Source organism: Pezoporus occidentalis, unplaced genomic scaffold (genome assembly GCF_034315485.1).
Source record: "Pezoporus occidentalis ecotype Australia unplaced genomic scaffold, CSIRO_AGI_Poc_V1 ctg3, whole genome shotgun sequence".
Lineage (NCBI taxonomy): Eukaryota > Metazoa > Chordata > Aves > Psittaciformes > Psittacidae > Pezoporus > Pezoporus occidentalis.
Window position 1 is genome coordinate 15284585 of NW_026914940.1, and position 25082 is coordinate 15309666.

General features: G+C 38.1%; 1 protein-coding gene across 3 annotated transcripts in view; it reads left to right on the forward strand.

Moving 5' to 3' along the window:
- Window positions 1–25082, forward strand: part of CSMD3 (CUB and Sushi multiple domains 3) — a 578676-nt gene that overhangs the window by 185173 nt on the left and 368421 nt on the right. For all 3 annotated transcript variants that reach the window (XM_062627150.1, XM_062627151.1, XM_062627152.1), the window contains exon 6: window positions 22348–22460. In XM_062627150.1, coding sequence (XP_062483134.1) covers window positions 22348–22460 — 113 coding nt within the window. The remainder of the gene's footprint in view (window positions 1–22347; window positions 22461–25082) is intronic.

Consider the following 25082-nt stretch of genomic DNA (forward strand, 5'->3'; position numbering starts at 1 on the left):
AGGAGGCATTTAAACATTAAATATACTGTTGTTGACGATTAACCCACAACAGATACATTCATTAAAACATCAGGTTCTCAATCATGTCTTTATAACAAAGCAGTTATTTGATTTGTTCAGCCATCCAGTGTCTGAACGGGTTAGATTTACTTTTAGTCAACGTACTTGATCAAATGCTGTTTATATAAGGCTACAGAGAAAAACCTCGGCCTGACATACTAAGATAGATAGACAATTACAGTTAAGTAGTACAAGTACCAATGAAAATAATAATGTGCTGGAGAAAAAAGCCAGAGCAGACAAGACAAGAAAAGAAGCTCAGGTGACCATAATGGAGATTAAATCGAGAGGGCAGACCTCAGGCCCAGCAGCTGTTTTCTTGAAAGATCGCTTCAAATTAGAAAGTGACAAGTGCAATTGTTTATTTTTTTTTTTAAATCAATAAAGACTGCTGTGAGAGTGCCTTAGATATTATTGCTGTTTTCTCCCTAGTTATTATACAAAATTTTTAAGTCTTGTTTAATGCTCAGAGAAAAGACTCAGGAAAGCAATGTTAAGTGATGTAATCCTAATAAGGATGTTAAATGCCCCAGATGATAGATGGTTTGTACTCTGATACAACTGAGTTCAAATTTAAAGAGTGGTGGCAGAAATGATACTGCTTATCACAGGAAAGATTTCTTCAGAAGAATGTTGCATTTGTAGCCAAATAGGTGGAAAAAATATTAAGTTAGTATGGCAAACAAAATGCAGTTATAAAAACCTGCTGAAAGCAGAGGTTTTACTGACAGTGGATACAATTAATTTTTTTATTGGATTAAACTGCAGAAACAAAATAGATGCAAATGCAAAGGCAGAATGCTTAACAATGAACAGGGTAATCAGAAAGCCAGGAATGGAGGGAATACTAAAGCTAAAAGTATTGCCTGGTTTGAGTCTTTGATTATCCATGCATTCTGCATTATAGTTTTCACCCCTTTTCTGAAGAGAAAGAGAAATGAAGTGGTTGGCTGTTTGGAAACAAAAGCTTTCCATAGAAATCAGTTATTTCTATCCTTTAGTCTTTGCCTCTGTGGTTTGATTTTGTATGTGGTGGTTCAGCATTTCACCTGTAGCATTTCCATGAGGTCATTCAGAACAGTCGAAGAAGCACAATGCATTCTGTAATATGTAGGGTCAGGGCCAATGGTAGTATTAGGAAGGGAATTTGTTGCAGTAACTGAGGAGGTTAATGGCATATTTGGTTGGTTTTTTTTGTTGTTTTTTTTTTTTTGCTGTTCTGTTGTGTGATTCTGTTTGGTGACCATCATTTGAAAAGGACTTTGAAACTGGCTTTGCATCTGGTCCTCTTAAAATGCTTATTGAAACACGAAGATTTGAACTGGAGAGAAAAAAGGAATCACGTGTTTGACAATAGAATTGAAGGCTTCTCTATGTTATTTTGTACTATTCTTGTGTGTTCCTGAAGAAGCACAAGTACCTTTCATGATACCCTGTTCTAGTGGTATTTTCTGCATTCATTTCTCAGGTTGTACTTCAAAGTGAAATGCAGAAACATGTCTCAAACTTCTCATGCAGAATAGACGCATGTAACCATGAGTTGAATGATGAAAAGCTTTATTCTGCCACTTAAGAGTAAAGAGCTTGTAGTCTATGCTTTTTTATTCTTTTTCTAAGACATTTAGTTACTTTGTAAAATTTACAATAAATAGACACAATCCTTAGTAAAGGGAGAATATGACTTTGAGAAACTGTCATATCCCTGGAAATGCAGATCAACCAAAGGTGTAAAACAAGATAAACCTGAAACTCAATAAGTTAGGTATGTGTCTGGGTAAGTAGGTTGTAAGGGAACACAGGAGAGAATGATAGAATCTTATAATCAGGATAATTACACATGGAAGGGAACTCAAGAGCTCTCTAGTCCAACATCTGAAAGCAGGTTCAGGTCTTGAGGTGAGAGAGGGTAACTCAGGGCTTTATCCAGGCTGGATGATATATCCGTATCATGTCTTATCATATAATTTCCTGAAGTCTTATCCATGTTTAGAAACAAGTTGAAACGTAATTCTCAGGAATCCTTATATGGTAGAAGAAAACCTCAGGTTTTTACACTGTCCCTTTTGGGCAGACATGTACTAGCTAATGTGTTAGTGCTTCCATAGGCAGTTTTAACACTCTCTGGACGGACTAGTATTGCTTATTTGTAACTCTGTTTTGTAGATCATTTTGTAAGGCATTTTACTAATGAATACGTAAAATCATGATCAGTAACAAAACCAAACAAATACAAAAATTGAGTCTGTGAATCAGCAGTTTCTGGAAAAAAATTAGTGGGAAGATGGCTTCATAATTTAACAGGGAACACTTACTGTGGTTACTCCAGCAGAATACTGCACTTGTTTTGATGTGATCATTTGCTGTTGTCTCAGGATGGCAGTTGCTGGAGTGGTGAGGGAGACTAACTGCTCTAGTCTTGACTGAAACACCAGTGACTGAACTTGCAAGTAAGGCTGGAACAGCTGTATGTTATGCTGCATGGGTTGTATGGTGGGAGAAAGGGTATTACGCATAAAGCAGGGGATAACATAAGTCTCAAAACCAGGCAGGGGAAAAAAAAACAACTAGACAACCAAACACAAACGAAAGAATGATCCCAGACAAAAACAGGTAATTGTTTCATTTGTCATTCCAGAGTGATCAAAAATTAATACTTCCTTGTCATATATACTGAGTCCCTGCCATGATCTCATTTACTTCACTGAGAAAAGTAAGCAGTGGTAGAACAGTTAATTGCTGCAGAGATAATCCTAAATCACTCTTGTTCCTAGATTCTGTATTAAAATCATTACTATGCTTTGTACATTGGATAAACTACATGCAGTCATAATTCCTTCTTTTATGTTTCTGGACACAGCAGCTGAAAATACTGTATTTTGAATGCATGAATGAAACTCTTTGTGTTCATGAATAAATCCTGACAAGATAAAACATTGCTTATATGGGGCCTACAGACTACTCAAAACTTTTTGTGATTGTTCATTTGTTTTGCTTGCGAAAATCACTTGATGTTATTTAGAGTGCAAATTCACTTGTAAAATGAACCTAAACCAAACCATTAAGCATCATACGACCCTGCTTATGCAATTTCTTTATATTAAAGATAGACTGAATGTCAAACCAGTGTCAGAGCAATTTTTAATGATCACATGCCACAACTTCCTGGTCATGACATAACGCTGTGTTCATTTCTTCTGCCTACAGTAGGCCATGAAAGTAAATATTTTATATATGCACAGATATTAAAAAGAAATACATTTATCCCATAATTATTAAACTGTTTCTAAGGTTAACAGTTTTAGGTATTTACAAATGGAATGCAATGCATTTTCAAAATTTTGAAACACTAAAGATAAATTAATCTAGGTATGCTTTAAAAATTTAAACTTTTGAAAGTTAAATGCAATTTCCCTCTGACCTAATTCCTGAACCATGTTAATATTCTGAAACCCTATCTCAAGATAGCTGCAATAACATGAGAAACAGTACAGAAAAGGGGAAAACAATGGAAACAGATACGGGGAAAATAATCTATAGGGAGAGGAATAAAAGAAGCTAAAGCTTTTACGTTTTGAAAAGAAATAAGAAAGAAACTATATGAAAGATTAATGAAATTATGCATATTATATGTTGCATAAATAAGGAACATTAATTCATTTCTTATGCCAATATAAGGATACTTGATTTATCAGGTAGAAGATTTAAAAAAAAATTCTCTGCAGCATACATAAATAAGTTGTGAAAGTCATTGGCATGGGATGTTATAGATAGAAAACTAAGGTTGAAAAATGGATCAGAAATTCATAAAAAAATTTATCGAAGGAGATTGAACATAAAGGCCTGCTTGAAAGGCTCCATTCAAGAAGCCTGCAGACTATGAAATTCCTGGGAATTGTGGTGATGTATGAAGGGATGAATCTCACTCTGTATAATCACGGTTTCTGACACTTCTAGTGAGTTATCTGTTACTGCTCATTGTCAGAAATAAAATATTAGTCTCAAGTGTATTTCTGATCTAACACACCACTGCACACGTTCTTAGAGACCATCAAGGTTATGGTGGGTAGTATACAGGGTAGGATAATTCCAGTCATGGCAATAAGAAATTTTTTAATTATTAATATAAACTGAAGAAATTATGATAACTGGGATGCATCAAGGAGTAATAGTTTTGCATCTGTAAAGTATCTTCAGGGCTGAAGTTCAGAACTTTTCAGTTTATGTTGTAGAATTATTCTGCCTTCATTTAAGGCTTGTGATAAGAAAACCTGAAGATACCAAATCATTATTTAATGCTTCAGCAAATATGGAATCTAATTTCACCTGATATTAACTAATGTTTAATCATATCAGTGTTTTGATTATGATTATACTACTTTTGATTTCATTTTTGTCTGGTTTCTTTTTCAAGCCAATAGGGAATTCTTATTGGACTTTTCTTCCCTCTACTGAAAAGCTTATTAATATAGATATTATCTTGATTAATTGAACTACTAGTGTTTCTTTGCTTCTAGACTTTTTTTTCATAATTCTGTGTAAAATACAGTAAGTTGCTGGAACCTTCACATCTCTTGATCAGCCTTTTCTGTACACAAACTTGTAGTATTGGACTTGTACTTTTGAACCAGCAGAAAACCTACCTACTGCATAGTATATATTCTGTCATCCCTGAAGCATATAGCACAGGTTCTGACATCTTTTATGTGGATATACTGCACTGCTGTGCAGCTTCTTCTCCCCAGTGTTTTTTATGTCAGAGGATAAACTCTTGCCATCATCTGTTTGCTGAGCAAGAACATACTATCCTGCACGTCCTAAAGTGAAGTTAAGGGTAAGGTAAAAGACTGCTGTAATAAGGCTTAGTAGTAGCTGACACCATTTCTTTCAAAAAAACCCAGTCTTGAACAGCAGCTTCCAATTTAATTTGATGTTCAATCCCAAAATCAGAAAATTTCGTTTGCAAGTATAAGTCTTTTAAAACTGCATTAGCAGTTACACAAATCTTTTCATGTTTCCTAATCAGGTATATCCCAGAATATATTGCTAGAAAAAAGAGGAAAAAAAAAAAAAAGGAAACAATTTTATATCATTAGTTGGCGTTGTATCTCAGGAAACCTAACGTTTGTTCTCTGTGTCATGCTAGTATGGGTACTAAAGGTAAGGACTTAAGTACACTGACACAGCTGTGGAGCATAAGCTTTCTTTTGCCTGCTCATGCTTATATATAGCCTGCTCTGGTTATCTTCCTAATTATTGCATTCTTGTAATTGCAGTACTTTAAAAGTCAGTCTTAAATTATAATAGGTGAATTAGTGACCTATTATCTTTTATCAGTTTTAGATCTGAATATTTGCAAAATTCAAACTCAGATGTATCAGAATAGTGGTCTCTCAGAGTGCACAGATGACATATCATCATTACCACTAATATCACTAAAAGGCATCTTACAAGAAGTTAATAGGTAACAATGTTAACTCATACAAGATATTTTTCAGCTAATTTAGTTGCTTTTTACTGCATAATTTACATGATACCACTTTACAGCCAAATGTCATGCACAAAGTTAAAGTTCTTTTTGTGAAATGGATCTGAAATTTTATCAGTAATCAGTTTACATAGTACAGTAAATCAGAGATATTAATCTCAGGAATGTTTACTTATAATTTGTTTAGCCTGGAAAATCTACATAATGAGCTGGCCTTTCAAGCAAAGGCACCAGATTTTCCTTTAATATAAGATATTTCATTCTAACGACACAGAATATTGATAAATCTTATAAACTTTGTTTTTGCTCTTTATCACAACTTTTATATGTATTAGACAATATATTAAACACTTACTTACATTAATTCTTATTATAAACAAGTCTTTTAATAAGCATTTTCTTTGTGTCCTATGTAGAAGCCACCATTCTTTAGTGGGCCTATTGGAAGATGCGGGGAAGAGGGAGAGACAAAGACATGACACTTAAAAGCAAATGATTTTATTTGCTTATGTCACAATGAATATATTACATCTACATTTTAACACACAAACAGATTTTAAATATTTATCTTTTTAATAATTATAAAGTGAAGACTTTTGAATCTAGGGAGTTTATGCAGATTGATACAGTAAAATAAATTTGCAATATTCCTAATTATTAATTACCTTTTTAAATTATATTAATTATCCACAAATAAAATATACTATGAGATTTTATAGCACTCAAGAGAATCTTATACATTTTTCTTAGTTTGTAATTTCTCATTGTATTGGATTTTTTGACATTTATTTCTCTAAATCTTCAGTATGGCATCTGTTAATAAGGAGTGTGATGTTTTCTGTTGGACAAATTAAACTACAAATGTTCAACTCAGAGGCATGATTCCAAAGCATGGAGAGGTTAAAATGCTGTGACATGGATCACTACTTCACAGTCTCATTTACTCGAAACAGCAGGTGGCTAGCAGTCAGATCCATGCAGTGGTGTCCCTGAAGTGCATGCTCATCAGAGCAGCATTTGGTACTTGAAAGAAAATGATTGTATGAATTGGTGATGCCGCACACACGTGTGTATGAAGAATTGATATCTATAAAACAATTTTTACATGTTTTCATAATTATACATCAAATTAATAAACAAAATCCACTTTTTTTCTCATTTCTCATGAAATTTGCCACAAATGTTGCATTTTTAAAATGTTTTTATAATATTTATTAAAACCAACCAAACCAAACAAAACAAAAACCGGAAAAAATGTCTTTTATTCTTGATATTTTAACATATATAAACTCAATACTCAGTATTACATCAAGAATATATTTTGGTGCTTTGTTTTCACCATGATCTCTTGAAAGTCTGTAGCATTTGGCCCAGACTTTTGCTTTACACACATGTCAGTCTTCAGCTCAGTGCCATGCCAGTCTAGCTCTAGAGCTGGGAGCAATACAACAGCGTCAATGGGAATCCTTCCTCGGGGCAATTACTCTTGCTTTTATATGCATGAGTATCTCTGTATGTTGTTTCACTTTGAAACACAGGTATGTGTTAACTCCAGCCAGGTATCTGGCACAAAGGGAAGGGAAGGACTATGGTTCTCTGTGGTGCAAGCCTATTTCATTTGGTATCTGATATCCACATTGTGTGTTTTCCAGTGATGAAGAGTGTGCAAGCAGAAGTGTGATGTTCAGAAGTCAGATTTAATGAGGTGCTTGACACTGAGCTCAGTATCTTGGAAGTATTGTTCTTGATTGCTTAGATATGTCAGCCACCTACAAAATCTGTGCAGAACTGGTCATTGATTCTCAGTAAAGAACAGAAGAGAGAATTTCAGACACTTTTAAGAAATAGTCTACAGGGTCAGTAATGAAAGCATTGTTTTGGATGAAGAAAGCAACTGCTGTAATATTTTAAGATTCGGTATGTGTTTCATAGACACCAGGGAGGTGGGCATTGTGGGCAGTTCATCACATGTGTCTCTGCCACTCCTTCCTCTTCACACTCCATCTTGGATCCCTCCTATGGCAGAATGAACCTCTCCAATAGGGGTCTTTCCCACAGGCTGCAGTTCTTCATGAACTGCTCCAATGTGGGTCCCTTCCATGGGGTGCATCCTTCAGGAACAGACTGCTCCAGCATGGGTGCCCCACGGGGTCACAGCTCTTGCACAAACCTGCTTCAGTGTGGGCTCCTCTCTCTACGGGGTCACAGCTTCCTTTGGGCATGTCCCTGCTTCACCATGGACCTCCGTGGGCTGCAGGGGCACAGCCTGCCTCACCATAGTCTGCACTATGGTCTGCAGGGGAATCTCTGCTCCAACACCTGGAGCACCTCCTCCTCCTCCTTGTGCACTGACCTTGGTGTCTGCAGAGCTGTTTCTCATATTCTCATTCCCTTCTCCAGATGCAATTGCTCCTGCACAATTCTTAGATACTTACATACTTCAGCACGGAGGCACTGCCACCATTGCTGATAGGCTCAGCCTTGTTCAGCGGCAGATCCATCTTGGACCTGGCTGACATTGGCCTCATTGGACATGGGGGAAGCTTCCAGCAGCTTCTCACACAAGCCTCCCTTGTACCTGTGCGCCCCGCTAAGAGAACCTTGCCATGGAAACCCAGTACAGGCCTGCTCAGGCCACAGTTCTTTCTAGGCATGGTCCTCTCCGTGGGCTGCAGGGGAATAGCTAGCACATCTCCTCTTCCTCCTTCTGTGGCCTTAGTATTCACAGGGTTGTTTCTCACACTTTTTCCCCTCAATGCCTGTGCAGTGTAATGCCCTTAAATATGTTTCACAGAGGTGACACCAGCTTGGCTGTTGAGTTTAGCTGTATCCTGTGGTTGTTTCACTGTGGATCTGACTGGAACTGTGTCAGGCACAGGGCAGCCCCCTGATCTCCTCTTGCACAGACCACTCATACAGCTCTTTGTGGCAAAGAAATAAAAATGTTCTTAGGAGCTGCTAATCCATGAAAACAAGAAAAAACAGCACCTACCCCCCACCCCAAACAAAACACATTTTGGATTACTAAATCTCATCCAGTCATAGAAACACAGACAGATCATGAGTTCTCAACTTCCAGCTTTGGATTTTTTTTTTATGATGAACCATCAAACTTGGAATTAAAGTCTAAAATCTTGAAAAGTGTCAAAATAATTTATTTCAAAATGTGACATTTTGCATGAGTGCTGATACTACTTGTTTAATCTCCTTCTACCCTTTTGACTTATCTAATAAGGCTAAATGTGAACTGTCCTACCTCTTATTAGTCACAGATAATTTCAGAGATTTTATCCTTGGTTTTAAAGAATTTCTGTCAGTTATATCTTTATGGATTAACAATAATGGAGGTGTATGATATCTTAATGTTAAGATATCATGTTAATTTTATTGTAACATCTTAAAGTTCTTCCGTACAAAAGATGGAATAAAAGTTTCCCTAATTGCAGTTGGAGAATATTTGAATATGAATATTACAAATAGGATAAGAGAAGTATGCTCAAATACACAAAGAAAACTCATAGTGTGATTTAAATAAGATAATTTATCATATGAAAGTAGTGCAGTTTTAGTAATTAGAGCAGTTTAATTGGGATATCTGAATTGTTTCTGTCTGGGAGTATCAGGAGCAAAGAAGGGACAACTGGGAGCTGAGGTGACCCAACTCAGGCCATTCACTCACCAAAGATGTGCAGTCCTGCAGAGGCTGAACATGGGGGTCAGAGTTGGGAACTTCAATAACAGAGTCAGCTGACAGCCCCTAATGCAGTAAGTGATTAACTAGGCACACGGTCCCTCTAGGAGCCCAGTCAAAAAGAGGATGGCCACGAACAGAGCTGTGACAGACTTCTAGGCTGAGCTTGAATGGAGTTTCTGGAGCCAAAGACAGAGGATCATCAGGGTCCCAAGGCAGGGCCAAGATTGTGCCCTTACAGTTTTAGCAGTTTCCCGTTTTGTCTTAGATTTTTGTGGTAAAGCACAGCATATTGTCTCTTTATGCTTTGGAATTTTTATTTTTATTTTTTTATTGTATAGAATCATAGACTCGTAGAATAGTTAGGGTTTGAAAGGACCGTAAGATCATCTAGTTCCAAACCCCCTGCCTTGGGCAGGGACACCTCATGCTAAATCATATCACCCAAGGCCTCATCCAACCTGGTCTTGAACACTGCCAGGGACGGAGCATTCACAACCTCCCTGGGCAACCTATTCCAGTGCCTCACCACCCTAACAGGAAAGAATTTCCTTCTTATATCCAATCGAAACTTCCCCTGTTTAAGTTTTAACCCGTTACCCCTTGTCCTGTTACTACAGTCTCTAATGAAGAGTCCCTCACCAGCATCCCTATAGGCCCCCTTCAGATACTGGAAGGCTGCTAGGAGGTCTTCACGCAGCCTTCTGTTCTGGCTGAACAGCCCCAGCTTCCTCAGCCTGTCTTCGTACGGGAGGTGCTCCAGTCCCCTGATCATCCTTGTGGCCTCCTCTGGACTTGTTCCAACAGTTCCATGTCCTTTTTATGTTGAGGACACCAGAACTGCACACAATACTCCAAGTGAGGTCTCACAAGAGCAGAGTAGAGGGGCAGGATCATCTCCTTCGACCTGCTGGTCACAGTCCTTTTGATGCAGCCCAGGATACGGTTGGCTTTCTGGGCTGCAAGCGCACACTGCCGGCTCACGTTCATTTTCTCATCGACCAACACCCCCAAGAATTTCTCCGCAGGGCTGCTCTGAATATCTTCTCTGCCCAACCTGTAGCTGTGTTGGGGATTGCTCCGACCCAGGTGTAGGACCTTGCACTTGGCATGGTTAAACTTCATCACGCTAGCATCAGCCCACCTCACAAGCATGTTGAGGTCCCTCTGGATGGCATTCCTTCTATCCAACATATCAACCGAACCACACATCTTGTTGTCATTGGCAAACTTGCTGAGGGTGCACTCAATCCCACTGTCCATGTCACCAACAAAGATGTTAAACAAGACCGGTCCCAACACCAATCCCTGAGGGACACCACTCGTTACTGGTCTCCAGCTGGACATTGAGCCGTTGACCACAACTCTTTGTGTGTGGCCATCCAGCCAGTTCTTTATCCACCAAGTGGTCCATCCATCAAATTGATGTTGCTCCAATTTAGAGACAAGGATATCATGTGGGACAGTGTCGAACGCTTTACACAAGTCCAGGTAGATGACATCAGCTGCTCTACCCCTGTCCATCAGTTCTGTAGCCCCATCATAGAAGGCCACCAAATTGGTCAGGCAGGATTTCCCCTTAGTGAATCCATGCTGGCTGTCACCAAGCACCTTGTTGTTTTTCATGTGCCTTAGCATGCCATCCAGGAGAATCTGCTCCAAGATTTTGCCAGGCACAGAGGTGAGACTGACTGGTCTGTAATTCCCTGGGTCATCCATTTTCCCCTTCTTGAAAATGGGATTATATTTCCCTTTTTCCAGTCATCAGGAACTTCACCTGACTGCCATGATTTCTCAAATATGATGGCCAGCGGCTTTGCAACTTCATTTGCCAGCTCCTTCAGGACCCGTGGATGGATCTCCTCAGGACCCGTGGACTTGTGCACATAAAAAGAAGGGATGAAATAAGGGATGGTGCAGTTCCCTGATACTTGTCAAGCACTCTGAGATGAAAGTTCTATAAAATTACTGAGTAAGAAATTCTTTGGCTTACAGATATATTGTGGAAGAGCGGAAGGTAAATGTCTTATGTGGTAAATACAGTAGAACTAGGAGACTAGATGTTTAAGATATAGAAGAAAGTTGTTGCCCAATATATAAGTGAGCAAAACATTAATTCAGAAAAAATAAGGTGGAAACTGAGGTGGATGGTTCTGTGATTAATTTGCATGGACACCTTGACAGTAATTATATTTAAATTACACAATAAGAATAGCCTTTTCTGACAGATTTTGGTGTCTACCTTGATAGAGTTTCAGAGGCAGAAAATAGGAAATAAGATCACCTATAGTTTGAGTTGAACTGCTTCATTTTTATCCTCTTACTTTGTATTGATGGGTTGTTTTTTAAAGGCATTTCAGGACTTGCACTGTCTTAATATCACCCTTAAAAAAGATGAAATAACATAACTGACTCAGGCCTAACATGACAGTACTTTGAATTTTTATTCTAATTTTAAGGAACAGCTCTTTTAAGGTACATTTGCATTTGGATTTAATATCTAACTATGAGTAACTAGAGTGGCAGATATTCAGGAAAACTTTGAGATTCTGAAAGTACTTTTCCTAATAAGACCCATGGGGTCCCTAATTTTGCTGCAGAGTGGGAGTAATTTGACTTATATTTTAAACTTTATCTCCAGCCAGAGTTTCATTCCAATTTCCCTTTTTGCTGTACAGAAAATATAATTAGAGTCTTTTGCCAGTTTGAATATTGCATACCTGTATGTGCTTTTCATTTTAACTGCTGTAGTTACATCAAGTACTAAGGATTAGGGAAAGAAGTTAAATGAGAATTAACTGCAAGAACAACTCTTTCCTTCCTGTTTCTAATGCCTCCAAGTTTCTGTAGTGCGAATCTGGCAATACTGATATCAACTGGTAGTCCAGTAAGTATGATTTTCGCGTTATTACTGAGAAGTGACCACACTTTTTGTATTGATCTGACAGCAGGATTGCTTTAGGACTCTACTGAGGTGTCTTGACCTGTGCTGGTTTTAGCTTGTTTGAGCTCTGACAGTTGCCTTACTGGTCAAGTGACTATGTGACTACCATGTATAGTAAAGGTCTTACAACCCTAGGCAGGTGCTGTGTAACACATTGGCCCTCTGTGTTCACTGGGGCTGGGGAGGGCTGGGAATCAATAACAGGCTGTGATAAGAAAACATCAAACAGCTCAAAGATGATTCAGGACTGAAAGGGGGGAGTTTTATCATTAACATCTTTCCAGGGATGCAGTTTGCGCGGCAGTTCGCGCGAGCAGGCAAGTGGGCAGGTGAGTGGGGTGACCGCCTGATCAAGAGGACTCGACTGGAGCGCAGGAGGAGGAAGGACTGCTTGCTTGTGCAAAGAGACGTAGACGGACCGATGGACCAGATAGATCATGGTCACCACTTGATCAAAACCTGTAGTTAGGAATAACGTGGGTACCCAGACTGAGCCTTCCTGCAGACATGCGGCCGTGCAGGTCTCTGACTGCAGTGAATGCCTGAGCCTGGCACTTGTATCAGAGAGAGCCAGTGACACCGCTTGTGTGAGGTGTCAGCAAGTAGATGACCTGCTAAAGCAGGTGGTTGAACTGAGGGAGGAGGTAGAAAGGTTGAGAGCTATCAGAGAGTGTGAAAGTGAAATTGATTGGTGGAGCCACAAGGCAAGGGCAGAGGGAAGTAGTTGAACAAGTGATAGATCCCCTTCCCTCCTATCATCAGACAGAAGGAGTAAACTTAAGGGACAAGGAGGTATGAAGGGAGGTCCCTCCTCGGAGAGGTAAGTGAAAAACCTCACAATCCCTTCCTTCCTCCCAGTTGCCCTTGAGTATGAGGTCTTGGAACTACAGGGCCAGGTAAATGGACATGGAGGGGTAGATCCATCTAGTGAGTCACCTAGAGCTTGTCACTCACCCCCATGCCTTAGAACTTCCTCAACCAAGAAGAAAAGAAGAGTAATTGTGGTGGGTGACTCCCTTCTGAGGGGAACAGAAGGGCCCATTTGTCGACCTGATCCATCCCACAGGGAAGTCTGCTGCCTACCTGGGGCTCGGATTGGAGATGTTAAAAGGAAACTCTCTGATCTGGTGCAGCCCTCTGACTACTATCTGCTGCTGGTTTTTCAGGTTGGCAGTGATGAAATTACTACAAGCAGGGCAAGGGCAATGAAGAGAGACTTCAGGGCCCTGGGACAGCTGGTTAGAGGGTCTGGAGCACAAGTGGTGTTTGCCTCCATACCTGTTACAAGCAAAGGTGAAGAGATAAATAGGAAGAGACTGCAGATCAATGTATGGCTATGGGACTGGTGCCAAAGGCAGGGGGTTGGGTTTTTCAATCATAGGCTGCTATATGAGACACCTGGTTTGCTGGTCGCAGGTGGGATACATCAGCCCCAGGGGGGAGAAGGTTTCTGGGGCAGGCATTAGCCAGTCTCATTGACAGGGCTTTAAACTAGGTAGGAAGGGGAGATAAGTGGGCCTGTTGGGGACAAGCCCAAGAGAAACATGCTAGGGCTTGAAGAATGGCAGACTAGGGAGAACTCTCAATCTATTGTTTCATTTGAGGGAAAGTGTAGTTGTTTAAACCCTGTCCTGCAGGGGAAAAAGGGTACCTGGGCAAGAGTTAGTAGAGCTCACTCACAGAGCTCTAGGTTAGATTCGAAGTGAGAGGGGGTTGTAGCTGGGTTTGACCTAGTGGGGCAATGTTCTAGTATGAATGAAGACCAGAAGGCCTCCCGCCTTCCAGGGGTGCCACTAGCGTGCTCAGCTCGCTCCCTGAAATGCCTGTACACCAATGCACGCAGCATGGGGAATAAACAGGAGGAGTTAGAAGTCTGTGTGCGGTCTAAAGGTTATGACCTGGTGGCAATTACAGAGACATGGTGGGGCAGCTCACATGACTGGAATGTGGTTATGGATGGCTATGTCGTTTTTAGGAAAGATAGATCAGCAAAGCGAGGTGGTGGAGTTGCTCTTTATATGAGAGAGAGACTAGAATGTATTGAGTTCTGTCCAGGGGCAGATGAGGAGCAAGTGGAAGGTCTGTGGGTGTGAATTAAGGGACAGGCTGGTATGGGTGGCACAGTTGTGGGGGTCTATTATAGACCTCCTGATCAGGATGAAGGAGTTGATGAGGCTTTCTACAGGCAATTGAAAGCAGCTTCATGACTACATGCCTTGGTCCTTATGGGGGATTTTAACTACCCTGATATTTGCTGGAAGACTTACACAGCCAATCATTCACAGTCTAGGAGGTTCCTCCAGTGCATTGATGATAACTTCTTAATGGAAATGGTGGACGAACCAACTAGGAGAGGAACGCTAAGGAAGTGTGGGCTTGATGATCAGGTAGTGAGGTGGATCAAGACCTCGTTGAAAGGAAGAAGGCAGAGAGTTGTGGTCAATGGGGCAGAATCTAGCTGGAGGTCTGTGACTAGTGGAGTCCCTCAGGAGTCGGTGCTGGGACCAGTGCTGTTTAATATTTTCATCAACGACCTGGATGAGGGAACTGAATGTACCCTCAGCAAGTTTGCTGATGATACTAAACTGGGAGGAGTGGCTGACACACCAGAGGGCTGTGTTGCCATTCAGCGAGACCTGGACAGGCTGGAGAGTTGGGCGGGGAGAGACTTGACGAAATTCAACAAGGGCAAGTGTAGAGTCTTGCATCTGGGGAAGAACAACCCCATGTACCAGTACAGGTTGGGGGCTGACCTGCTGGACAGTAGTGAATGGGGAAAGGGACCTGGGGGTCCTGGTGGATAGGAGGATGACCATGAGCCAGCAATGTGCCCTTGTGGCCAAGAAGGCCAATGGCATCCTAGGGTGCATTAGAAAGGGTGTGGTTAGCAGGTCAAGAGAGGTTCTCCTCCCCCTCTCCTCGGCCCCTTGGTGAGGCCGCATCTGGAATATTGTGTCCAGTTCTGGGCCCCACAGTTCAAGAAGGACAGGGAATTGCTTGAAAGAGTCCAGCGCAGAGCTACAAAAATGATTAAAGGAATGGAACATCTCCCTTATGAGGAGAAGCTGAGGGAGCTTGGACTCTTTAGCTTGGAGAATAGGAGACTGAGGGGTGACCTCATCAGTGTTTACAAATATGTAAAGGGTGAGTGTCAGGATGATGGAGCTAGGTTTTTTTCAGTGATGTCCAGTGATAGGACAAGGGGCAATGGGTGTAAACTGGAGCATAGGAGGTTCCATGTGAACATGAGGAAAAATTTCTTTACTGTGAGAGTGACAGATCACTGGAACAGGTTGCCTAGGGGGGTTGTGGAGTCTCCTACATTGGAGATATTCAAGGCCCGCCTGGAAAAGTTCCTGTGTGATGTACTCTAGGTTACCCTGCTCTTGCAGGAGGGTTGGACTAGATGATCTTTTGAGGTCCCTTCCAACCCTTAGGATTCTGTGATTCTGTGAAATAGTAAGATGCCGCCAACATTTTAAGAGAGGCAAACTGTGTAAACATCTCAGAGGTAATGGCCCATTATTCATTTTGACTGCTACACAAAGAAGTAATTGGTCAGATACAAGATGTATTCAGTTCAGTTTTATTAGGGAAGCTGTGAAAGTAGAGAGAATCATGCAGGATTCCAGGGAAAACACTCGGATAATCACATACATTGATTCTTGAAGGAGATGGTGCCCTAGAGGTTTGCTTTAGCATTTCCAGGAAAAGAAATCCTGTGGCAGCTCTTGGTGTCCACCTTATCATAGCTTATAGGCCACTAGAATGAGTCCTTTGGTGGAGGTCTCACTGCATAGTCTTCTGAAGCTGGGGCTGCATCTTCTCAGTGGTGCATTCAGACTCATCTACCTCTGCTCCTTGCTGACTGCCCTGACCATGGCTTGGTCTCATCAGTTATACCAAGGAGCTATGCAACTTGTTACAGCCTGCGTGGTAGAAAGACCCATATGTTCGCCATTATGTGCAGCCCAGGTGAATTTAATTTGTATTTATGTTAATTCTATGATATGCTCAGGAAAATGGGGTTGTAATCACAAGGTCACTTTTTGTATTGGTTATTTGCATCACATTTGTAAGTAATGACTGTAAGTCCCTAACATCTATATTAAAATCAGCAACTTATGACACTAGTCCTTCATGCAATCAGGACAGCAATGCTGTCTATCAGTGTTATGTTTATTACTTGCGTCACAAAAAACACATTCCTTGTATCATAGACTAACATTTCAGAATATGTGTGTTTGGAAGTCTCCTTTTACCTTCCATCGAATTTCATCATTCTGCCAAGTCAAAAGATTAATTAGAAAATTTGACATATGAACATCTGGCTCTATAAGCTGCAGTTTACTTCTGAAATTAAAAAGCATTTTTTAATCTTGGCCCTTTTTTACATTTCATATCAACAGTACTACAAACTTTCATTAATCATCAGTTGGACCTTTATTCAGTCCTTAATGATCATACAGTGGTTTCTCATAGACTTGCTTTGTATGACAGTAACTTTACTTCAAAATTGAACTTTTTCCAACTTTGCAGAGGCATGAGTGGTCTTTCATTTATTTCAACACTGACATTTTTAAAACAAAGACTTTTTTTAAGTTCTTCAGAAATCATACCAAACTTGACAAAAAAAAGTCATAGGTTGAATTATTTTTATCCTTCTAGCTGAATAGTTCCAAAAATTAATCAACAGATTGTTAAAGTACTTTACAGAACAAGTATTTTTTTCAAGGTGACATAGCATAGAACTTTCTTCCCCCTTCTTCCCAAACATTGGCTTATTTAAGTTTTGTTTGTCTAGTCTATTTGTTTGTCTAAATAGTTAATGAGGTTAAATTTGAAGGGTGGTAATGTACTGTTCTAAAAGTAAAAAAAATAGCTTTTTGTCAGTCATTTGGATGCAGTTCTAAGATACAAAAGCAACAATCAAGGCTGTATGTAGCTTCAAACTTGTTAATGCCCTGATTCTCAGTTGAATAAAATGCTTAGTCCTACTACAGACAATTTTACAGGAACCAGCCTTAGGAACTAGGTCTTTCACTGACTTGTGCCTTTTTTAATAACTTAAAAAACTTGAGTGATGTGTTACCCTCAAACTGCTAATGGAATGCTATATTTTAGACACTTTTCTTTTTGGAAACTTTTCCTTGTCTCATGCATGTTTGAGAAAGAGTTGGCTTTAGGGAGAGGAGTCTGTGTTTTCTTTATTCCTTCAAGACTGAATTAGTACTGTTTACTGTCTTTTGTGAAAGTCATGTTCTGTCATTCCATATGACTGGACATTGAGCTATGGTAATGCAGAAGATTAACTCAACTGCCATCTCTTGTTTTATTTAATTTAATTTAATTGTTTGCTGTATTTCCAGCCTAATCTTTCTTTCACTGTATTGTTTCTTGGTTTCATTATTTGAATACTCGGTCGGGAAAGTGCATATTTTGATATTGTAATAACCTTTAAAATTGGTCTATTTTCCCATGCCAGTCTGTATGTCACTAGATGGTCAATCTAGTAAACAGCAGACTGATAGCAATCCCTGAATCATCCAGGGATTAATGACTCAAGTGTACTGGATGCAAACAGAAGAGCAGCTCTGATACCCACCTACAGCTTGAGTTTCACACATACAATTAGATGAATAATTACACTTACATAAATGTTCCATAGGTTCTGTCACAGAGACATCTCATTAAGTCTTTTACTGTAATACAGATATACCAATATTATATATGTTGCTGCATAAATGTAAACTGCAATTAAAATTCTAGGAAATCCACAGCTCTGAAAATACTTACTTTCATGCTACTCGAATATTTATATTTTTAAATACTTGACAAAAGAACAATTTACAGGCAATTACCCATCTTGTTACCTATCTTGTTATCCAAAGATAACTGAATATATCCATTTGCATGTAACATTTATTTGATATCTTCAACAAAATTAAAATCTTGAGTTCTTAGTTCAGACAGCAATAGATTTTTTTAAGAGGTAGAAGAGGGTTTATTTTTGGCTGCTTGACAATATATGTCACAGTGTCCTTGCTCTAAGATGATTAAACAGAATTTGGATAAAACATTTCCAGAAAAAAAAACCAAAGAAAACAAACCACAAAAAGTGAGGGAATAAAAGGCCAGTACCCAAAATTGTCACGAGATAGATACATTTATAATGACTGCCATTAAGACCCATTAATCTCATCTTTGGAGTAGGAAACATAAGGGATATTCATAGGTGTAGTCAACTTGCTTGTTTACTGTTTGACCAAAAGGTTAATGGTTAGTTTAGTGTCTGAACCTCAGTGTAAACATCGTACTAACTGGGTTGATGAAACAAGAGGGGTATGTTAATTTAATCATCAAATCCTTCACAATCTCTCAAGTTAAGCAATGTATTGAATATTCAGTTAGTTTTAGCTTTGCTTCTTTAGTGTGAATCTGGTTCTTTCTAAACAGATTTGGATTTATTAAATCAGAGACCTGAGTTTTAATCTTCTATCCATGAATGAGTGTCTGTACATCTACATTGTGGGGTGGATCTTTTTATAAAAGATCTTCATTATGAATCTGGTTACAAGAGCTGTTTTATGGGATCAAGTCAATCATGAGGAACAAAGTAAAGGATGATAGATTTTTACCGATATGTTTCATGCCAGGAAGCACAATTAGCTGTAAGTAGTTAATACTTCACATTTGTATTTAATGCACCTGCTGCCTAAATTAACCAGAATATAACCAAATGATATAAGTCACTGCTGGAGTGCTGTTCTGTTGGTTAGGACCTGGTCTTTTGTAGTATTTGTATTATGCTATGGAAGTATTAAGCCCCACTAGCATGTATGTGTACATGGATAATGCATGATTAGTCTTATCAGAATATGTGATACTTTTTTTAATCAAAGCTTTCCATATAGCAGTTTTATTTCAACAAGCAAATAATGCCAGTGAGAAGGATTCCACACAGCTGCAGTTACAATCAAAACAAGCACTTAAGATTTTGAAGTGCATACATATGAGCAATGAAATCTATATACTAAGATGTAATTCTTTTTAGCCTAAAGCTTTGGTAGAATTAGAATGGATTTCAGCACTGCTTATAGAGGGGCTATCGACTGCAAATTCTTTTTTTGATCAATTGAATTTCTGTAAATCTCCTGGCTTGTGAGGAAATGCAGTAATTATACGCTTCATGAAAAATTTTGTGAAAAACTTACTGTATGCTTTTCCAACAAAATAACTGTTTTTCTATTTGGAATATTTTTGGACATGTTTAATGTTTGCTTCCATTAGCAGGGTTTGCATACCTGTTACTTGATAATAATCATTCTTCAAAATTAAAATGCATACGTTTTGAGAATGAATCAATTTCACTGAAAGAATACCTGATAGGTTGTCACTGATTTCTGCTCCCAATAAATAAGTAATATTTAAAGCTTTAATTCCATTACCATTCTCTCCATACAAATTCAAACATAATAAAATAGAATTGGGCAGTTAGAGTGATGACTGCCTGTTTGACTCTTTAGTACCATCTACCCTTTATATGCATATTTTGTAGTGTCTGTATCCTTCCTTAAAGTTTTTACACATTTATTAACTGATCTGATTTTGAGCTTTGACTGGACCTTTGCAGTGTGGGCACTTTTTGCCTCTCTTCATAAACATATCATGTCTAAATTATTTTGTTTGTATATTACATACCTTATTTAATAATACTGGTCCAGAATAAGCTTCTGAGCCATTTTTTAGCAAGGTGACAATCATCGCACACATGCATTGTATGAAATAGAAAACAGTGCTGTGAATGGAAGTAGTCGTTAAACACTTCGGCTATTATCATTGTAAAAGTGAGGATAATGTACCTGTGAACTTTGTACAAGAGCAGACATTTTTGTTTTGTCATTTGTGTCTTCTACTAATCCTCATTTATTTGGCATCTGACTTAAAAGAGAAAAGACAGTTCTATTTTAATTTCTGTTTTAAGAGCTATAATTTTAGAAGATTTTTGGTAATTAAAGCTAGTTTAGCACATGAATGAGACAGGTATTTTAAAACTATTTGTTAAGATTATAGTTAGCTGGCAGTGTGCATTTCAGATGTTGAAGTAAGTGTAGAGTATTTTAGGATATGTCAGTATGTCTTCAGAAGAAATAGAGGATGCACACCATGCTATTAAAAAAACCCAAACCAATACTTTGCAACATAAAGTGGAACTCATATGTTAGACATATTAGAGGGAGAATAAAATACTAATTGACTTCACTTGGACCAGTGTTAGCCTAAAGCAGATTTTTGAAAATTACCTCCTAAATAGCACAGAAAAGGAGATGGAGGCACAGTGTTGTAATGAATTGAAAGATTTTTATTTTCAAAAGAATTAGTTCCTTATTTCTTCTGTAAACTGTGATTTACCCACAATCACAAACCAAAGAAGATACAAACATGAGAACTTCACTGACTCTAAACTTTTACTAAGAAAGGTGTATTATTTCAGTAAGCACTTTTTTTTTTTTTTTTTTACATTAGATAACAGAATATCTAGGGTGGTCATTGTTGACTACACATAGCAGTGAGATACTTTAAATCTCTGGTTCACAACCACTGATACGAAAGTTCTTCATGGACATTTCTAAGAGTTTATGAAAGACAACTGCAGAAGGGAAGCCTATTGTCTGTTACTTTTGCTATGCGGGTTTCTGTGCAGTTTGGGAGGTGTGACATCCTTTGAACAATAACAAAAAGATGAGGCAGCTGCATTTCCTTTATGGTAGATATGGTGTTTTTCTTTGAATTCAGGAAAATATTGTAGACGATGCAGTTTAGATGTGTTTGGAACAGTAGCTGGCACAGAAGTAGGTTGGACTGCCAATGCATTATGATAATGGTGAACAGCTTTATAATTTGATGAGAAGATAAATTGATGTAGAAAAGGAGCAGTTATATGAGCAGAATAAGCATTCATTTCATGCCAGTCTCCATTAGAAATTCTGTCAGCTTGCAAATCTACTTTCTGGGAACAATACCATAGAAATCATGAACTGTAAAGATCAGATTTTAGGAACTGTGAATTTAGTTAGAACTCAGATGATATCAACATCTGCTTAAGTTAGAATCATCTTAAGTGTAACTTATATCTGTCAAGGTAGATGTGTTAATGAATAACTGATATAACAGGTAAACTTAACTAGGTAGATGCTCAGCTGCATCTAAAATGCCATTAATTTTCAAAGCCTGAGCTGGTCAGCTTTTAGTTCTACGTCAGGACTAAGCTCAAACTTAGGTCTAGGCACTGTATGACAACAAAGAAGCAAAGAGCAAAAAGAGCACTAACAGTGCAAAGAATAAAAGTTTAGAGAATGCCACTGTTCTGTCTGGTTGAAGCTTTCTTCTATTACTGGTGACAATGTAGTAAGTTTATTTTTCAGAAATACTATTTAAAGAAAATGAGATGTCTAATAAGAAGTGGATTAGAGTAAAAATATTATATTTACATGATCAAATATTTTGTTTTGATTTACTTTTTGCTGCTGGGGACAGGGTGGATAGTGAGTGTGGTACTTAGCTGCTAGCTGGGGTCAATCCCAGGTCTCTACTCTTCCTGTAATTTTAATAATTTATTTTCAGATTCACTGAAGTGATTGAGTGTTTCTTATTTCTTTTTATCCTGAATTTAGAAAACTACTTGCTCTTGAAAAAATAGATGTCTGTTTTATAGTTTTGTGTTTTGGCCTGCATAACCTAAGCTCTCTTGTTCCATATCGTGAACCTGAAAGTCACAGTGTATAATCCTTTTCCTGGTGCCCAAAGCAGTGTTCTGCCTAACCTGTTAACTGATCCAGATAGACACTAACTCTTTCTAGCCTGAGTATCATGTGCTTGCATCATGGTAGTTCTTTTCATGACCAGTTATGTGACTGTGTGGTTTCTGGATTTGCACTGATTTGTATCCCACCACTTCAACATTGCAAACAGTCTTGTCTGTTCATGCTTGTAATAACATACTATTAACTGATGAATAAAAAGTCCTACTGAAAGCAGTCAATGAATGTATGTTTGAAGAAAGTTTTCCACACAAGAGCTTTATCAAAGCTTTATGAAAAACTACTGCTCTTCATCCCTGATAATTAATCTTTCAATAATATTTTTTATTTGTTTGTTTTAATTCAGGCTCTCTGGAACAAATATACCTCCTCCAGTTATCAGTAACAAAAACTGGCTCAGACTACATTTTATAACAGACAGCAATCACCGATACCGTGGATTTAGTGCTCACTACCAAGGTACATTTAAGGAAATACATTTTTTTGGGGGGGTTCTTTTTGTTAAAAAATCCTGTGCCTGAAGTTATAGAGGAAGTGGGAAGGGCCATTTTAAAAATCCTCATAAAGGTGTGGTTTGTATTTGCATAAAGATAAATTCAGTTGTGCGACCTATTATATACAATTTTACAGTATGTTAGAGTAGGGGTAGTGTATTATCTAGTTTATTTAAATACAGTTATAAAAAAATTACAGTAGATATCTACTTCACTTTATCCTATGCAAGTACTGAGGTGTTAAAATGATCCTAATATTCTGAAACATATTGTGTAAAAGATACAGAAATAATATTTTTATTATTAAAATATGTATCTGCATCTATGGTTGTGTATGTCACGCTTCTAAAACAGTGAGTAAGTTTCTATTTACTGATGTGGCATTTAATCACTGTTATCTCTTACTACCTGTTTCTGAAAGTGGTGTGCTATTAAGGGTTTAATTAACCTATAAGATTCTTATCCACTGTTTTTATGAACAAGCATTATTTTGAGTAAGAGTGAAAGCATCTGAAGCATTAACTTGGGAATATCACCATTTGGAACAAGGTCATTCTAATGATGAAGTGCTAATGAAAACTGAGCTTCATTAGTTCATGGTAATACTGTCTGCTTTTTCACAAGCATAACTGTAAATAATATTTTTCAATATCTGCAGTGTGTCAATGGATCTTCAGGGAACAGTAACCCTTTTTGTGCTTTTGTGCTTTTCCATGTTTCTGATTAAAAAAATATAATCATGGCATTCTGAATGAAATTCAGTTCATGAATTTCTTTTACATTTCTCTATAGGAAATTCAGCAAAGGAAGAGATGAGGTACATAAACTTATGAATAATCTGATAAAATTAATCAACTAATGTAAAAATCTCAACTAACAAAACACTAGGACTACTTTTTATGTAATTGGTCTTTTGTAATAGTACATTTTTCACAACTCTGTGATTGCCTCAGGTAACATATTCTATACAAGAACGCAACAAATTTGATTACTATGTTAACAAATATTGTATGTCTCTGTTTGAACTTCCCAAGTTCACAGAAGTTCTGGAATGTGTATTCTTAGTGAATTTAGGCAAAAGGAGCCTTCCTACTGTAGCTGCAGGGCTGCTATAACTGAAAAGCACTGACTCATTTTCTGCATGGTACCCTTCACACTGAACATAAACACACGTCTTTACTGGGAAATTGTTAGATTGCGGGACTGTTAAGAGATACAAAGTAGAAACTTTCTCTATGAGAGCCTACCTCAAAATTGAGAAACCACGTGATAACTATTTTGCTGGTTTATGTGAAGTAACTTGGATTGTTGAGATGCTAATTTTGAACTACTGGGAAAAGAAGAACAAACTATCTCAGATGACACACATACTTGGATTCCTGCCGAAAGTGTGAGGTAACAGTTACTGAAAGAGAACAGACTTTTTTTTTTGTTTCAAAATAAGTTTTCTGCAAGTCATAAAAAAATATGAGTTGGTAGGTGTGGAAAATTTGAATATGCTGTGTATCTTCTATTTGTCTTTACCGTCTAAGTTTGTAGTGATTACATTGGTTTTTTTTTAATATTATTTTGGTTTGCTCGTTTAATTTCTAATGGCATATTGCTGAATGCATGTTTAAATTGTACTGAATACTAAATTGTGAAATTCTGCAGAAGTCCACCATTCTTAAAAATGAAGAAAATGCCTTTTGCAACTCTTTGAAAAAAAAAAAAAAAGTAGGGAGTAAATAATTTCAGCACGTAAAAGCATCAAAGTCCATACTCCAGCAGGTATGAGCATTGAAAATTAACCTTGATAGTCTAAAATGGAAAATATGTTGTCAGGTAATAGGGAGGAGTGGCTTCTGGATTGATTGTAAGGTAAAAGAGACAGTGTGAGGAAATTAAATAAACATATTAAAAATATTTCATGCATTTAGACAAAAAAATAAAAAATATGCAGCATATATTTCCATTTGTAAAGAAGCGATTGTGTTTTTTTCCAGTTAAAGACAAATATAAGACTTTTTGTAAAGACCATTTTCAAAGAGTAATTTCACTGTTGCCCTGACATGAGTTGTCACAATAAAAATAAAGAAAAGTTTTCCAAAGAATCAGGTAGAATTATATACATCTGCCTGGTTTTTCTTGCATCACTTTTGAGAGGGTGTCTGTTAATCCTTTCAGTAGTCTGTATTATCACTGTAATAACTGTTGAAAAACTCACTCTTTTCTCTGCTCCATTGACATAGATATGACTGTAACTTCTTACTGACTTCCCTCCTTCAAACTTCATCTTTCCTATGTAGTACCACTATAACCAGATTTACTAATTTCTTACCACTTCATCTGTTTTAACTTTTTTTTATTCTATTGTTGCATCTTTCAAAGGATGACTCCAAATTCTGAACTTCAGACAACTGCATAATTTTTCCCCCGTCACTGCTTGGCACTTTCTTGGTACTTGCTTTTTTCATCTCATCACTCCATTGGCTTGCTGGCTTTGTTTGAACTGCACATTTTGTGAAAGTGTATTTGGGTGGTGGTGTGACCCAGTGTCAGTGAAGCATTCCCACAGCCACTCACTCCAACCCCACAATGTAACAGG